At 46.6% G+C, this 17,282-nt stretch overlaps 1 protein-coding gene and 1 long non-coding RNA gene across 4 annotated transcripts in view; both read left to right on the top strand.

Moving 5' to 3' along the window:
- Positions 1–15,319, top strand: part of MKLN1 (muskelin 1) — a 97,874-nt gene extending 82,555 nt beyond the window's left edge. For all 3 annotated transcript variants that reach the window (XM_087935343.1, XM_087935344.1, XM_087935345.1), the window contains 6 exons: positions 2,602–2,749; positions 4,985–5,099; positions 9,998–10,137; positions 12,481–12,583; positions 13,873–13,927; positions 14,985–15,319. In XM_087935343.1, coding sequence (XP_087791469.1) covers positions 2,602–2,749; positions 4,985–5,099; positions 9,998–10,137; positions 12,481–12,583; positions 13,873–13,927; positions 14,985–15,106 — 683 coding nt within the window. In that variant the 3' untranslated portion in view covers positions 15,107–15,319. The remainder of the gene's footprint in view (positions 1–2,601; positions 2,750–4,984; positions 5,100–9,997; positions 10,138–12,480; positions 12,584–13,872; positions 13,928–14,984) is intronic.
- On the top strand, positions 635–960 carry LOC148125693 (uncharacterized). The gene is made up of 2 exons (XR_015743953.1): positions 635–714; positions 849–960. It is a non-coding gene; the product is annotated as an uncharacterized LOC148125693 (long non-coding RNA).
- Positions 15,320–17,282: the final 1,963 nt, after the last annotated feature.

Below are 17,282 nucleotides of genomic sequence, written 5' to 3' on the forward strand. Positions count from 1 at the left end.
TTCACCTCTTCCTTTCTTCTCATGTTTTCCTAGAAGGCAGGGGAATCACAACTTGCAACAGAACGAAACACAAGGCAAAACATTCGTGTTTTTGTTTTTCTCCCTGAACATCTGAGTCACACATGCGGCTTTTTTCCCCCTGGCTCACGCTGCCGCCTCTGGCGTTGGTGCTGTCGAGAACTGCTTAGTCACACCGTGGGGTTCCTCTCTCCCCACTTCTTCCTCTCCCCCTTTAGAGTTTGGATCAAGCTCGGAGGGGGAAACCACCCCCCACCACCCCCCAGGATTGGGAAGACCAAGATGCAGCTAGGCTGTAACCTTGGCATATGGATTTGGAAGGGATGTCCAGGGTGTGTGTGTGTGTGTGTGTGTGTGTGTGTGTGTGTGGAGAGAGAGAGAGAGAGAGAGAGAGAGAGAGAGAAGAAGAAGAAGAAGAAGAAGAAGAAGAAGAAGAAGAAGAAGAAGAAGAAGAAGAAGAAGAGGAGGAGGAGGAGGAGGAGGAGGAGGAGGAGGAGGAGGAGGAGGGAGGAGGAGGAAGGGAGGAGGAGGAGGAGGAAGGAAGGAAGGGAAGGGAAGGGGGAAGGGAAGGAAGGGAAGAAGGAAGGAAAGAAAGAACATACTCTGGAAAGGAGGGAGATGGATGGATAGATGGAAAAGAGTGAGTGAGTGAGGAAGGAAGGAAGGAAGGAAGGAAGGAAGGAAAGAGAGAAAAAGGTGCATGCTTTGGAAAGGAAGGAGATGGATGGATGGATGGATAGATGGATGGAAAAGAGTGAGGGAGGGAGGGAGGGAGGATGGAAAGAAAGAAAAAGAAAGAAAGAAAGAAAGAAAGAAAGAAAGAAAGAAAGAAAGAAAGAAAGAAAGAAAGATGCTCTGAAAAGGAGGAAGATGGATGGATGGTTGGATGATGGATGGAAAAGAGTGAATGTGAGTAAGGAAGGATGGAAAGAAGAAAGAAAAAGAAAGGAAGAAAAGGAAGGAAAGAAAGAAGAAAGAAAGAAAGAAAGAGAAAGAAAGAAAGATGCATACTCTGGAAAGGAGGAGATGGATGGATGGAAAAGAGTGAGTGAGGAAGGAAGGAAGGAAGGAAGGAAGGAAGGAAGGAAGGAAGGAAGGAAGGAAGGAAGGAAAGAGAAAGATGCATGCTTTGGAAAGGAGGGAGATGGATGGTTGGATGGGAAAGAGTGAGGAAGGAAGGAAGGAAGGAAGGAAGGAGAAAAAGAAAAGAAAGAAAGAAAGGCTGGAGGAGCCGGCATGGGTGGGTCCCAGTGGGATTGGCATCCTCCCACCTCTGAACCCTCAAACAACTTGACCGAACAACTTGACCGGATAGGAGGCACAGATTGCCATTCCTCTCATTCCCCCCCCCTCCCAAACTGTAAAGTGATCCAGGAGGAGAAGAGAGGAAAAACAGAACCAGGGTGACGGCCAGATCACATGCCGGTTACACATGCCAGCCGAAAGGCCGGTTGCTGTGGGAAACGGGAGGAGCAGGACCTGCCCTGTAAACATCAGAACAGCCAATTATTTGATCAGGCTTTGGTGGGGATTAATGGGAGGCCTTTGGGCCTTCCTCTCGTGGCCATCCCGGCGGCTGCTTGAGGAGAAACGGGCTCTGGGGGGGGGTGTCAGTGGGTGGATGGGGGTGGGGGCTTTCGGCAGATCCCTTCGATGGCCCCCTGAGCCGTTCCTCCCAAAGGAATTCTCACCGTCGCTTCAAATTCCCACAGTGGGAGAGTTAGAATGAGTGGCTGCCCCGCAATCTTAAGACACCTAGAATTGCACGGCTGGTGGGGGGGCCTTGGGGATCTTCTAGTCCAGGGGTCTCCAGTCATTCAACTCCCAGAAGTAAGTCGAGGAATACCTGCATGTGAAATGGAATAATCAGTGAGAGAGGGAGGGAAGGGAAGGGGAGGGAGAATGAGATTGGTTGTTTGTTTACTTGATTATGGAGCTGTGGCCTATCTAGGTGAACATCTGGTCCTCCAAATGAGAGAGAGAGAGGGAAAGACAGGAAGAGAGAAAAGAAGGGGGAGAGAGAGGGAGATGAGAGAAAGGGAGGGGGAGAGAGAGGGAGAGGGGAAGAGAGATAGTAGGTCTAGGATAGGTTGAAATGTGGCCGGGTTGAGAAGGTACAAATCTCTGTGGCTCAAATTGGACATCTCTGATTGTCAACGGCCTCTATGCAAAACAACAACAACAAAAAACGCACATTTGTGCCTATCCGACGTTAACTTTTTCTGTGAAACGTATCCACATCCTGCTACGGTGGTGTCTTAAAGTCAGCCTCTATCACTATGGATCCCTTTAGACCTGCACTGTGATCCCTCCTCCCTGGAGCCAGCTTTTTAAACAGCTGTGCCCCTGTCCTTTCGTTTCATTTCCAGAGTGAGGGTATCCAGTGGACAGGATTTAAACCAGCATTAATATCCACCTTTCCACCGATTTGCTTGTCATGACCATGTGGGAGCTAACATCCATGAAGCTGCGAGAAGACAAGCTTGACTCAGCACCTCCGGATTCTGTGATAGATCCGCCATCTAGTGGCCCATTTTATTTTTGGGAGAAATGTAACCATCCTTTGCTCTCCTTAATCCGTAGTTCCAATGACCGGCTTCACCCAAAGAGCTACCATTGATCCGGAACTGAACGAAATCCATGTGCTGTCCGGACTGAGTAAAGACAAGGAAAAACGGGAAGAGAACGTTCGGAATTCCTTCTGGATTTACGACATTGTCCGAAACAGCTGGTAAGCGGGGGATCGCTTTCCCCCCTTCTCTTTAAGTCTCTTTTTGCCTTTTGCAGAGATCATCTTGATTAATAGACAAGAGAGGTGCTGTCATGCCTCTGTTAGAATCTGACTCCAAGTGAGAGGAGGAGTGGGAATGTGGCTCCGGAGGTTGTGGAAGAAACTGGGGGAGGGCACAGGCTGGCTGGACACTCAGAGGAAGACATAGGCCCATCCCCTCTTCATCCTAGGGCATGTAGGGAGGAGCGGATAAGGGAGAAACGTGAATGGCATGGTCTACGGGGGAGGAAAGGGCCTTGATCCCCTTCATGGGCTGCAGCTGGGAGGACTGTTTAAAAGGACAAACTGCACATGGCCCAGTGCTGGAAGCAAAGCGAGAAATAATTCTAGCCTTTCAGTTCTTATCTGAGTACTGGCGTCCTTCCCAGTGTTTTTTTTTTCGATATCTGTGGATATCTGTATCTTCAAGCCCTTATCCTGCCTTGTCTCATTAATAGCTTCAATCTGGTTTGTGCTGTTTCTTTTCTACTTATAATTTATATGTATTTTGACGCAACTGTTTGTGGGGGTGTTTTTTTCTCCAGTCAATGATAATTGGAGCTTTGAAGCCAAGTTGAAGGAATTAAAGGGACTTCCCCCATTTTTGTTGACTTCGTCGCTTTTGTATCCCACCCTGGGTCATCACAGGTGCGGCGGCCTAGAGGTGGCGCTCTCACCTTACAATCAGGAGGCTGTGAGTTTGATCCTAGGTAGAGGCAGATATTTCACTCTCTGGGCACACTGAGAATATTTCTGCTGGAAAAGAAACACACCGCATTGGTGACAGGAAAGGCATCTGGCCAGTAAACACTCAGCTCCATTCAGTTGCTTAGACTCCATCCCCGCAAGGGATTAGGGCAGGGATGGCTAAGCTTTTTGTCGTTGCATATGTGCACGCATCTCCCACATGCCCCCTGCCCCCTGGGCATGCTCAGCAGATACCTGAAAATCAGCTGGCTGGCGGGAGGCCCCCGCACATATGCAGTGGAACTGAGCTGGGCCGACGGCTCGCGTCCCAGCAGAGATGGCTCTGTGTGCAACTTCCGGCATGCCGTGCCCTAGGTTCGCCGTCACGGGATTATGGGGTCGTTAAAAGAAGAAGATCTCAATTAATAGACAAGAGGGCAGATTGACCATGCTTGGAGTTTGCAGGTTTGCACCGAAAAAGCCAGAACCTCTCGCGGGAGTCAGGAGCTTCCATGCATTTCCTAACTGAAAGTGCCGGTAGATGAATCAGTCCGACTTTGCAAGGTAGAACTTGAAAACAAGAACCTTTCAAACTCCCCTGTTTTTCACTTTTCCACTCACTAAAGCACGATATAGGTAGTCCTCGACTTAAGACCACACAATTGAGCCCAAAATTTACATTGCTGAGTGAAACGTTCGTTAAGTGAGTTTTTTCCCCCCCATTTCACGTCCTTTCTGGCCACGATTGTTAAGGGAATCATTGCAGTTTGTTAGGTTAGTGACATTTCTGTTAAGCAACCCTGGCGTCTTCATTGACCTTGATGGTCAGCGGGTTGCAAAAGGTGACCCCCGTGACCCCGGGATACTACAAGCGTCATAAGCAGAGGTGGGTCTTCAACAGGTTCTGACCGGTTCTGGGGAACTGGTAGCGGAAATTTTGAGTAGTTCGGAGAACCGGCCAATCCCACCTCTGACTGGCCCCGCCAACCCCATCTCTCTTCTCCGCCTCCCATTGAGTCCCAGCGGATTGGCTGGGTCTCCTTTGGTTGCCCCGCACAGGAGAACGGAGCTGGAAAGCAGGTTAGTGGGGTAGGGGAGGGAATGGGGATTTTGCAGTATCCTTTCCCTGCCACGCCCACCAAGCTACACCCATAGAACCGATTTGAATCCCAGCCCTGGTCATAAGTATGACCCAGTGGCCAAGTTTATATTGAATTTTGAGCTACATGACTACACGGATGGTGCAACAGCCTTAAGTGTGAAAACCGCTGGTCACAAACCCTTTCTGTGCCGTTGTAACTTCAGTTTCAACTTACAACAACTGCCTGTGCTTAGGTTTTAACTGCCAGGTCTGAAGACACGCAGAGACCTGACCCAATCCTGACCCTGAGGATTGAATGGGTAGCATCATTGTCATCAATGGGTTAGCAATCAGAACTATGCCCTGTGGTAGAATTTCAGGAGATAAGTGAGAACCAGGAGATAAGTGGCCAACACCCTGTATTTCAGGTCCTGTGTCTACAAGAACGATCAAGCAGCCAAAGAGAACTCGAACAAGAGCCTTCAGGAAGAAGAACCCTGCCCCCGTTTTGCACACCAGCTTGTGTATGATGAATTGCATAAGGTAAGTGTCCGGATTCCAGCAATCGCCCTAATTAATTCATGACTCTCGAGCCAAACTTCAAAAAAACCTCAAAGGATTTATTAGAGGCGACATACTGGCACTGCCCTGTACGAAGCCAACTCTGGCCTATGTCATTTACAATCACCTGTGACCCTGTTTCCCCCCCACCCCGGGTATGTCATCAACCAGATTCTCCAATTGAGCATTTTCAGCAGCTGGGTGTCATCAATCACATTCTCCAATTAAGGATTTTCCCAGGCAGAAGCTCCGGTATTTTAGTTACAATCTTTTAAAGATAAGGAGTTGGAATGTACTTTTGCTTTCAAACACTGCACTGCTCTTCCAGATTTCCTTCCTACCCCGCCCCCTTTTTATGGCAACTACTAAAACAGGCATAGAAATGTTTTATGAGTTGACAGTAAGCTTTAGCTTGAGAATATGGTAGTGTGTCATGGTTATCATCTAAGACTTGGAGACCCCCATGAGATGCATGCTTCTTTGTTGTTGTCGTCATTAGTTGCAAAGTTGTGTCCGGCCCATCGCGATCCCTTGGACAACATTCCTCCCGGCCTTCCTGTTCTCTACCATTCCCCGGAGTCGATTTAAGCACGCCGACTGCTTCAGTGACTCCATCCAGCCACCGCTTTCTCTGCCGTCCCTTTCTCCTTTTGTCCTCAACCGTTCCCAGCATTAGGCTCTTCTCCAGTGAATCCTTCTTTCTCATTAGGTGGCCAAAGTCTTGGAGTTTCATCTTCAGGATCTGGCCTTCCAAAGAGCAGTCAGGGTTGATCTCCTCTAGGACTGACCGATTTGATTGCTTTTGCAGTCCAAGGGACTCGCAGGAGTCTTCTTCCAGCACCCTAGTTCAATGGAGATGCACTCTAGGTCTCCTTTTTTTTTTTTTTTTGGAAAATTTTATTTGGGTTTTCACAAAAACAAAATACAAATAAAACATCTTTTTTGAAAATAGCATGGTCCCAGGTTATCACTTCTTCATACAGACACAAAACTCAATTTCATGCTCATTTTTATATTCTATTCCGTATCTTATTACCATTTTATATTTTCTACATAGTTTTCCCCCTCTTTTAGTTTTCTCAACTTTGTTTTAATTATCTCAATTGAAATCATTATATTTATACTTTTGTCTGTCCTGTTACAATTTCACATTATTTTTTCTTATTAAGCAAATTTTTCCCTGTAGTTACCAGTTAGAGTATGACCCCTTTATATCCTTTAATTTTATCCATTCAAGCTCTTATTTAAGCTTCAATGTATAGCTTTAAGATTATAGCATTCAATATAATATATAACTTCCAATCGAATTCTGCTTGGTACAGAATTCGAAATAGACACTATATTAAATCTTAATATCTTTAACATTTCTTTTCAATTAAATATCATACTTCCTTGGGAACACTTATAAACTTTCCATAGTTAATTTTTTTTTCCATATTTCTCACTTATATTTTTATAAATCATTACTAATAATTAAAAATGTTCCCTTTTAATTCTCTCAAACATTTTAATTCATTTATTTATTAACAAACATCCCACTGCATTACAATAAATATTTTATCCATCATCATATTTTCTAAAGTTATTTCTATTTGTAATATAACAAAGCTATCTTACGTACCTTTGCGGAATCCCTTTTACAATTAAATTTTCACCCATTATCTCTAAACAAACTTATGGTTACAATCCTTATATCTTTTCCCTGTTTCTCCATTTCTTGTTTCTGTCTTTTACAACTTCTTTTCCTTGCCTTTTTCCCCTTCTTCTTCTCCCTCCCCTTTTTTACCCCCTCGTCCCTCTACTTCTAACTCTCTCATCTGTAATCCCCTCTTCTGTTGCTTTCTGATATTACACTTATCTTTCAAATTGTTCTTCTTTTTGGTTGTTTTTTCTAATCTTAAACCTTTCACTCTCTTTCCCCCCTTTTCTTTCCCCTCCCCCACTTAAATTTATTTGATCATTAAAGATGGCTTCTTCTTTCTGTCCCAATCTTCTTGTTCTGCAAACATTTCTTGTTGCTTCTCATAGTTCCAGATCTCCATTTCTAAGAATTGAAACACGAAGCCAAAAGAACTTCTCCCTTCTTGTGCATCTTCTTTCCATTTTTTAAGTTCCATTTTCAGTTCTTCTAAGAGTGATACCATTTTAAAAACTTTTAAACAACCACCCAGTTAATTTTAGTCATCTAGATGCAAAAACCAAAAATCACCAAGTAATTCAAATAACCAAGGCTGTTTCTACTTGCTTCTTTTTTCCACTTTCTCTTCCTGGGGTTCTATTATTTTGTTACCAAGTTTCCATTAAAATGTATCTTTGAGGAATCTTGTTAAAATTTCACTGTAAGTTCCTTTTAATTACAGTTCCATTCCTTAATTCCAGGCAGTCTCCTCCATTTTTCCAGATCCTGCCCTTCTATTCTTTTTTTCCCCTCCTTTCCAGCTTTTAAAAACTTTTAAAGGTCCATAAATCTTTATTATCCCCATGACTTTTATTTTCAGCTTAAATGCCTATTAATGTCAAAGTGGATTTTTTTTTCAGTTTCTTGCTTAAGTCTCTTGGCTGTCAGTATAAGGAAGGGAAGAAAAAAAACCTAATCCTTTCCCTTCTCTCTCTCCTTCGCAGCTTCAAAATCTTCTTTGGAAACAATGTTGTTAAGTTTAAATTCTAGGGTACCTTATTTGTTGTTTTTGCTGTTTGACCCGGTCAACCAAAACTTTCTCTTCTTATCTTCCTCCTGCACATTCTTTTCCGGTCGAGTTCTTCTTTGTGGTGGCCATTTCTGACCACCGCTACAACCGCCTTCGGGAAAGGGAGTAATGGCCAGCTGGGGAGGAGAGATGCGGCTCTCCTCAACCCTGCAGGCAGTCTCCCCGCTCTTCACCACCTCTACGGGGTGGCTTAGCCCCGAAACCAGCCAAGTCGGGGCGCTCCAGCGGCGAGCACGGATCGAAGCCTCGGAGAGATGAGGTTTTGGTCTGTCACTGAAGAAGCTCAAACCGGAAGATCTAGGTCTCCTGATTGTCACAATAAGGTTATAGATGTAGGCTTGGGTTGGGTGGACATCCTGGTCAAACTCCAACCATGCCCTGAAGATGTCTTCTCCTCCCTCTGGATTGCTGGCATAGGCACCGTTATCTTCCGGAAGGAGAACCAAATCCAAGTTTTCACTTTGAGACCATTTAATATCTGGAGCCAGGCTGTCCGAACTTGGCAACTTTAAGACTTGTGGATTTCAACTTCCAGAATTCCTTAGCCAGCATGGGGAATTGAAGACCACAAGGGAGTTGAAGCCCACAAGTCTTAAAAGTTGCCAAGTTTGGAGAGCCCTGATCTAGATGAAGGAAAGACTACAGAAGGCGCAAAAGCTGTCAAACCTGAGATATCTGACAAGTCTCACGTAAGTGGGGCCATGAGCACCCATGGTGATGTGGATGCGTACGCACTGTCTGGCCACTCACGCAGCCGAGTGTTCTGACTCAGCCGAAGTTTCTGAAAGCAAACACAGATAAACTCCAAAACTGAAACATTCATGGCTTTATTCCACAAATAGCCCTCTTTGTAGATAACAGATGGCTTGCAGCCAATCAGTCCAATAAATCAGAGTCTGTAATCATCACACTAACTCCTTCAAACTTTTGCAAAGGTAAAAGCCGTTTGAAACCAGGCTTATATTCCCTAGAGGGAAGGGCCATTAATTAGCATTCTTACTCCGAAGTCACCTATGCTGCTCTTCCATGAATCTTCCTGCTCTCACTCACACCCAGCACAGGCTTCTCGGGAATGTCCTCCTAATTGCTGCCAGTGAACCACAACACCCACTGGCCATTAGCCTGCGGCCCAGTAGCGGGCAATTGCCAACAGGTTGGGAACTCCTGTTCAGGGGTGGGCTTCAAAAAAATGAGCAACCGGTTTTCTGCCTGGTTGCTGGGTGGACATGGCCATGGTGGGCGTGGCCTAGTCGGCCTCTTGTACCACCCTGGGAGTGAAAATGGGCCACGGGGGGCTGTTTTTGCCCTTCCCGGGCTCCGAAGGCTTTCTTTGAGCCTCAGGAGAGTAAAACCGGCTTCCCCAGGCTCCAGAGGCTCTCTTCCAGGGAGCCTGTTTGTCGCCCTTCCCGAGCCTTTGCAGGGTCCCTGCACTTACATGAGATCCAAAATGGGCCATGCGGGGACTCGGGGGAGGGGAGAGGCAGGATGGGTGGGGCCAGCCAGGGGTGGGATTTGCCGGTTCATCCAACTGGCCATAAAATTAAAAATCAGTTCGCTCGAACCGGTGTGAACCGGTGAGCAGCCTGTCTCTGCTTCTGCTTTAACCACTAGACCAAATATAGTTACTTCAGTCCTCCTGGACAGCGATTTAAGGTTTATATGTTGGGGGTGTATTCTTACCCTTTCGTCAGAGTAAGGAGAGGCAGGCCTGTGGCTTTCTTTCCTTCTCTGCCTTTTTAGAGAGCGGAAAAGCTCGGCACCATAAACAGCTGTGCACGCAGCATTTACCTGAGCTGCATAAGCAACAGTCCCAAGCATTTAGACATAAGCAGGGGTGGTATTCAACCGGTTCGCGCTGGTTAGGCCAAACCCCTTGCTCCAAAAAAATCAGCTGGCAGCGAACCGGTTAGCTGCGACTATCGTGGGCCCGCCCCTGCTGCCCCTGTGCTTCACCTACCTATATCGTTTCAGCCGATTAGCGCCGCACAGCAGATTGCCACTTCGCAGCTGTGTTCCTTGAGTGCTGTGCGCAATCGCCGAACCAGTTGTTAAAAACTGGAGAATCCCACCCCTGGTCAATAAGTCCAGTCGTGCTTCATGGAAAACCTATCCATGGTTTCCTTGACCGCTGTTTATTTATGATCAGATCTCTTCTCCGCTTCTCCCTTCAAGGTCCATTATTTGTTTGGAGGAAATCCAGGCAAACCCTGTTCTCCAAAGATGAGGCTGGATGACTTCTGGTCCTTGAAACTCTGCCGACCGTCCAAGGAATACTTGCTTCGGCATTGCAAGTACTTGATAAGGAAACACAGGTACAGACCTGCCGGAGGAGCTTTAACAAAGGCAATAGGGGAGGTGGGCTGTTGAGAGGAACAGGGGCTCTTTCCATTTTTAAATAGAATCCCTCCCACTCCTGGGATAATGGGGCAACCATTAAAAGCATTGGACTGTTTTTTTCCCAGTTTGATTTATTTGAAGAGAACTCCTGGCTATATTCAGTTAATATCAAAAGAAGTCAGATATTGTCGGAGTGAGACCAGGGGAGGAGTCAAGTGGGGAATTACCATATTTTTCAGAGTATAAGGCGCACTTTTTTCCACCTCCGAAAGTGGGTGGAAATGTCTGTGTGTCTTATACAGCGAACATGGCCGAAGCCCTGCCCACCCGCCTGACCCTACCCTGCAGCTTCTGCCTCCTTGCAGGAAACATCCAACAGCCGGTTTCAGATTCAGCAAAGCCTGATGAGCACAAGCAGCTGATGGTTGGTTGGATGGGCTTCCCGACGATCAGCTGTTTTGGGCTGCAGGGATTGCCGTTTCCTATTTCTGCCTCTGCGCACAACATTTTCGGCCTTGATATCCCATTATTCGCCGCTCCGCAACCTGTTTTCAGCCTGTTCTGATCCCCGCTGCCCAGAATGGGCCAAGAATGGGGCATGTGGAGGCCGAAAACGGGACGCACGGTGGCAGGAATGGAGTCTTGCGGAGGTGGCAATAGACGATGGCAATCCCTGCAGCCTGAAACAGCTGATCGTTGGGAGGCCAATACAACCGACGATCAACTGCTTGTGCTCATCAGGCTATACTGAAACTGAATATTGCTGTTTGCTGCAAGGAGGCAAATGGCTGGGAGGCAGAGGCAGATTCCCCCTCCTTTGTTTTCCTCCCCCAAAGCTACGTGCGTCTTATACTTGAGAGCATCTTATATTCCGAAAAATGTGGTAGTCTGCAAACATTAAATAGGCGCAAGAGGACAAATTCCGATTCTCCTTGAATGCCAATGTGGCTGGCCGAGGAATTCTGGCACTTGAAGTGCAGGGCAAGGTTGGACAGTCCTGACTTAGGAGACCAACCAAATGCCATCTAAGTCAGGTCTGGTCTTCTCCCATTTAAAGATGAAGCTCTAGTCCAGGGGTCGCCAACCTTTTGGACCTCAGGGACCACCAAACTCATAAGTTTAGATCCCAAGGACGACTAACTGGTTCTATGGGTGTGGCCTAATTTGTGGGTGTGGCTTGGTGGTCATGTGACTGGCTGGGCATGGCTTGTATGTAAATATTATGAATATTTATATAAACATTGGATTTTTTTTATAAAAAAGAGCAACTTTTACCCAAAATCAGGCAAAGCAGGAAGGCAGATTGAGTTGCTCACAGATTCACTTAGAGATCTGTCTATCTGCCATTGTGTAGCTCAGTCTGTCACATAAAATTTGCTTGCAAGCAAACTCACAGAATTAACTCACATCGCACCATGTATGTAAATATTGAATTTTTTATATAAAAAAGCAACTTTTATCCAAAATCAGGCAAAGCACGCAGGCAGATTGAGTTGCTCACAGAATCATTCAGTGATCTATCTATCTGCCATCAGCTAGCTCAGTCTCTCAAATTTGCTTGCCGTGAGTTTGCACTGAATTTGCTTGCAAACAAACCTTCAGTCCTAACGGAGGTTCGGCTGTGCTGAGCCGAAGATCTAAAGACTAGCTAGAAAGCAAGAAATCCAACGATTTCCTGCTTCCTAGCTAATCTAAATCTCCCGGCACAGCAGAACAGATGATGGTCAGAAAAAGGAAAAATAGCAACTTAGCAGACAGGTTTTTCAGGTAAGGAGTGAGTGAGTGGGGAGGGTTCCCGCGGGCCATGTGGGCTGAGCAGCCTTGTGTTTCTGCGCAGCCTGGATTAATTGCTTTGCGGGGGCTGCTCTGGGGGTGAGATTTCTCTGCAGCCCACCAAAATTTTCCCACGGCCCAGCGGTCAGCGATCACTGCCCTAGTCCTTCTCTTCATTAAACTAGACATACCCAATTCCTGCAACTGTTCTTCGTATGTTTTAGCCTCCAGCCCTCTAATCATTTTTGTTGTTCTTCTAAAGACTTTTGTCGATTTGAAATCGTATTCCCAGAATGCAAAATTGCAATAGCAAAGGATAGAAAGACCACCGATTCTATTATTCTGATAATCACATCCTCAGGCAGACCACCGATTTGGCGACGGCTGCTCTAGTCCACATGAGGTTCTGGTCTTGGACAGCCCAGCAGAAACAGTGTCAGGCCCCTGTATCTTTTATATTTGGATGAGGAGGGCCTTTTTAAAATAGTCTCCTGAGTCTTTTAAGTTCTCCCGGAGCTACTTCCTGACCTTGGGTGTCTCCACAGGTTTGAAGAGAAAGCCCAGACGGATCCTCTAAGTGCCCTGAAATATTTGCAGAATGACTTGTTTGCCACAGTGGATCACTCAGATCCTGAAGAAACCAAGGAGGTAAGCGGTGACGGTATCTGATTTTCTTGCTCACGTGGAAAGAATTGTGCAAATCCAGGTGGAATTGGTGCTTCTAGAACACCTGGATGACAAAGGTGTAGGTGGTCAGTCCTAGGTAGATGTGTATGTGTGCACGCATGTGTTTGGGCATGCATACACACGGTTGCATACACACGGTTTAAAATCTGGTTGGATAGCAGTAGGATTCCTGTCATTTGGGGGGATTTATTTCTTTTCATTCCTTTCCAAATTCTTTTCTCAACCTTATCATCTGTACTCTTCCTTTTTACCTACCTATCCTTCCTTCCTTCCTTCCTTCCTTCCTTCCTTCCTTCCTTCCTTCCTTCCTTCCTTCCTTCCTTCCTTCCTTCCTTCCTTCCATCCATCCATCCATCCATCCATCCATCAGAATACAGCTGGAAGAGACCTTTGAGGTCTTCTAGTCCAACCCTCTGCTTAGGCAGGAAGCTCTCTACTATTTCAGACAAGTGACTGTCCAGAATCTTAAAAACTTCCAATAATGAAGCACCCACAACTTACTTTCTTTCTTTCTTTCTTTCTTTCTTTCTTTCTTTCTTTCTTTCTTTCTTTCTTTCTTTCTTTCTTTCTTTCTTTCTTTCTTTCTTTCTTTCTTTCTTTCTTTCTTCCTTCCTTCCTTCCTTCCTTCCTTCCTTCCTTCCTTCCTTCCTTCCTTCTCTCTCTCTCTCTCTCTCTCTCTCTCTTTCCTCCCTCCCTCCCTCCCTCAGACACACATACACACACACTGCTTTTTTTAATGCAACCTGATGCACGGATAAGGCAGAGGAGAGGAGAGCAGTGGAAATCTATGGGCTGGTCCTTGAGAAGAAAGAGCCACCGCTGCTAGCGAAGCCCCGCCTGAGCTCTGGGGATAAAAGTCAGGGGGAAGAGATGAATAGGCGTGGCAGACAACTATTCATCTTCCTGCCGGATGGACTTGTTAGCCTGCAGTGAGAGAGAAACTTTTTTTTGCCAGGTCTGCTGGCGGTCCTAATAAAGGAATCTTTGAGTTAAATACAGAGGGTTTGGTGTGTTTGGGGAGCTGGCTCAGAACATCCTTCCCTTCCCCACCAGTCAGTTAAAACCGAAGAAGCTTCTTGGACGAGATGCAAAACATTTTCAAATTAAGAGAAAAAGTCCAGTTGCTTTTGGAATAAACCCCTTGGGACAACTATGACCTTGGATGATTTGAGAATCTCTGTAGACATGTTGACCTCTTCCTTGTTAAAATTGTCCTTCTTGTGTCGTTGTTTTGTTTTCTCCCTGTCTAGTTCCAGCTGCTCGCTTCGGCCCTTTTCAAGTCGGGCTCTGATCTGAGTACGCTGGGTGAGTAGACTTCAGACTTGTCAGCGTTGCAGCGGCCTCTGAATCTAGTTTTGGGTCAAGAGCCAGTAAAAGTCCACGGGCTCGGTTTCACCGCGGTGTGAATCCATACAGTTATCGGAAGGTTAGGTCAAAACATATTAACAGACCATCCATCATCCTGAGAGCCAGCAGCCCTTGGCCAGCTGAGGTTTGGGAAGTGGGGGCGGGGACGAGCTTCAACTTTGCTTGCGCGGATGGAGTGCACCGTTACAGTGGAGGTGAGTTCAGCCTGTTGTAGGTAATCTCCTTGGGCTGCCAACCAAGAATAACACCCTTTCCACTTCCCAGAACTAAAAATCCCAACTTCAAGTTTACAGATCGTAATAATTCCCCTCCCCTTCCTCCCTGGTAGCGCTTCTGCTACTGGACACAACAAAACCTCATAACCAGAGTTGGAAGGGGCTGTGGAGGCCTTCTAGTCCAACCCCCTGGGCTCAAGGAGGAAAAGCCTATACCAGGGGTGTCAAAGTCAAGGCCGGCGGGCCAGATGCGGCCCATGGAAGTGTTTAGATCTGGCCCGTGGGGGCCACCCCTGTAAACAGCAAAAGACGTCCGAGGAGCTGGCCAGGAAAATCCATGTGGTCCTCCCGAGCTCCATTTCTGCGGCCAGCCCTGAAAATGGAGCTTGGGAGGGCTGTGTGTAGTATAGAGAGGCCGAAAATGGAGTGCGTGGAGGCGGCAAATAAGCGACGGCAGTCCCTGCAGCCTGAAAACAGCTGATCGTCGGGAGGCCAATCCAACCGACAATCAGCTGCTTGTGCTAATCAGGCTGTGCTGAAGCTGATACAAGCTGTTTGCTGTTTTCTGCAAGGAAGCAAATGGCTGGGAGGGCCGAGGCTGAAGGGTGGGCGGGGCTTCAGCAACATTCGCTGTATAAGCTGCACAGACATTTCCACCCACTTTCGGAGATGGAACAAAATGCGTGCTATACTCCCCCCAAAAAAAAAATACGGTATATTTTCTGATGCCCCACAAATCTTTTCATCTCCCCCGTCGTTTTTCCTTCTCCCATCTCCAGGCTTTTCGGACGTCGATCACGTCTACGCCCAACGAACTCAACTCTTCGACACCTTGGTGAATTTCTTTCCGGACAACATGACCCCTCCCAAGGGCAACCTGGTGGAGCTCATCACCCTGTGATGAGCCCGGTTGCTGGCTCCACGGAAGGAAGAGGATTTTTCAGTATTTTTAATTTTGTGCGTGTGTGGGTGGGCGTGCGTGCGTGCATGGGCGTGTTTGCGTGGGCATATGCGCTTTCGCGCAGTGAGCGACTGGGGAACTTCAGAGAAGAGAAGCGCGTCGTGTGGGGGAGGGGCTTTATGCACACGGATAAATAAAAAGGAATCGGTAAAAGTTTCTTGACGGGCTTTGGGATGGACGGATGATGGGTGGATGGAGGGAGGGATGTACGCTCGTTCATTTGCCCTGTTCATTCATTCATTCATTCTCATTCACGTTGACACTTTTGGAAGGTCAATGAATATGGACAACCAGGGAGGTGGGGAAATTGGTGAGGGGTTTCCTGAGGTGACGGGACTCTACCCTGGGTGCAAACTCAGGGCCGTGAGGATAGATGGTGCTTTCTTTTCTTTCTTTTTTTAAATCTTTAATTCGATTGGTGCACAGCAGTTTTGTTCTCCAGCCTGACTTTGCCGATTGGAGCTTGTTTTTCAGCCTGCTAACCCCTCAGCAGCCGATGCAGGCATCCTTAGAATGGAGGGTGGGCGGGATGGGAAGTGTAGATTTGACCTCTTTTTTTGGGGAGGGGGGGGGAGCCACCTTGGAAAAGAAGAGCGCTGCATGTACTTTGGGGATCTTTTGCCATCTAGTGGCCATGGGGTGAAAAACAGAAGGCTCTTGGGCTGAGATTAAGACACATGTTGATGTTGACATCTGCCTAAATGAGGGATGTCCAACCGTGGCCACTTTAAGACTTGTGGACTTCAACATGGCTGGCTGGGGAATTCTGGGAGTTGAAGTCCACAAGTCTTAAAGTGGCCACGGTTAGCACCCCTGGCCTAAATGGTGACATCCTTATAAATCCATGCTGAGAAGATGCAATCTTGAGCCGTTTGCTTTGCCTAAAGTTTCCCGTGTTAGAAAATGAATCCTACACATACCTCCCTCATTTACACCGAGAAAAAGTTTAGCAGCACCAAGAGTTTTTAAAAAATTCAGATTACATAACTCTGGGGCTGGGTGCGAGCATCTGCACAAGTGTGTGTGTGTGTGTGTGTGTTAGTTCGTTGCTTTGTACCCCATCTCTTTTACTTCCCAGATGACTTATTTTCCTGGGAAAACTCTCACAGTTAGAACTGGCACAGTAGCACCGGGTTGGACAACCAAAGTTGATGCCCACAGAAGGTCAAAAGCTTCCCTTGGACACTCTAGTAGACTACGGTAGATTTGAGTTGTGACTGTGGACAGGCGTTGCAGTGCGAAGGAGTTAGTGATGTTCTTCTAAAGTTCATGGCACTGGATGTCCCGATTAGGATGGGATTGTAAGCCCTCTCCCTCCCTCTGATGGCCGTTCCTTCTTTCTTCTGCCTTCTGTGCTTGAGTTTCCATGTTCTTAGATGTTGAGGCCAAGATGTACAACGGTGGAGATTCTGTGTTATTACCCTGCAAAACTAACGGGGGAAACTATCCAACAGATGTTACTCGCGTTGACGTGTTCTTCTTCAAGATCAGGGCCTCCCAAACTTGGCAACTTTAAGACTTCTGGAAGTTGAAGTCCACAAGTCTTAAAGTTGCCAAGTTTGGAGACCTCTGCTCAAGATGATGGAAGAGATTCGTCATGTTGAAGCAGACGTGAGGTCCCAGCCCTGATGGTCCTGCTTTTTATGGCCATAAAAATGGTCTTGTCACAAACCTTGGAAAAAGTAAATTGTGATGTCCATCATCTTTGGAATACCAACAGCCCCATTTTCCAAAGATCTTGTCCCCGAGCACTATAAGCAGAATATTGAAGATTCAAGAAGTCCTCAAAAGAAATGTTATCCAATCTTCCTTTTTCAACTGAACTTGCTTTCTTGAATATACACACACCGGTATCCTCCCCCCAAAACTCCCATTTCTTTCCCATTTAGAACTCTTCCCATTACAGTTTTGCTTGGTAAAGTAAGGAAATTAATCAGGATATGGAGATATTTTGGCTTTGGTTTCATAAATTTAGCGGAAGTTACATCACAGAGAGAAAAGAGAGGTCTTTCTGGTGTGTTTGTGTGTATGTAACAACCTGCAAGTTTATACTAGAAAACGTACTCCTGTTGGTGTTTTCCACGCACATACAATATGCGGTTTTGATCGTGGCCCC

This window comes from Pseudonaja textilis, chromosome 5 (genome assembly GCF_049901715.1).
Source record: "Pseudonaja textilis isolate UNSWEBS1 chromosome 5, rPseTex1.2, whole genome shotgun sequence".
Lineage (NCBI taxonomy): Eukaryota > Metazoa > Chordata > Lepidosauria > Squamata > Elapidae > Pseudonaja > Pseudonaja textilis.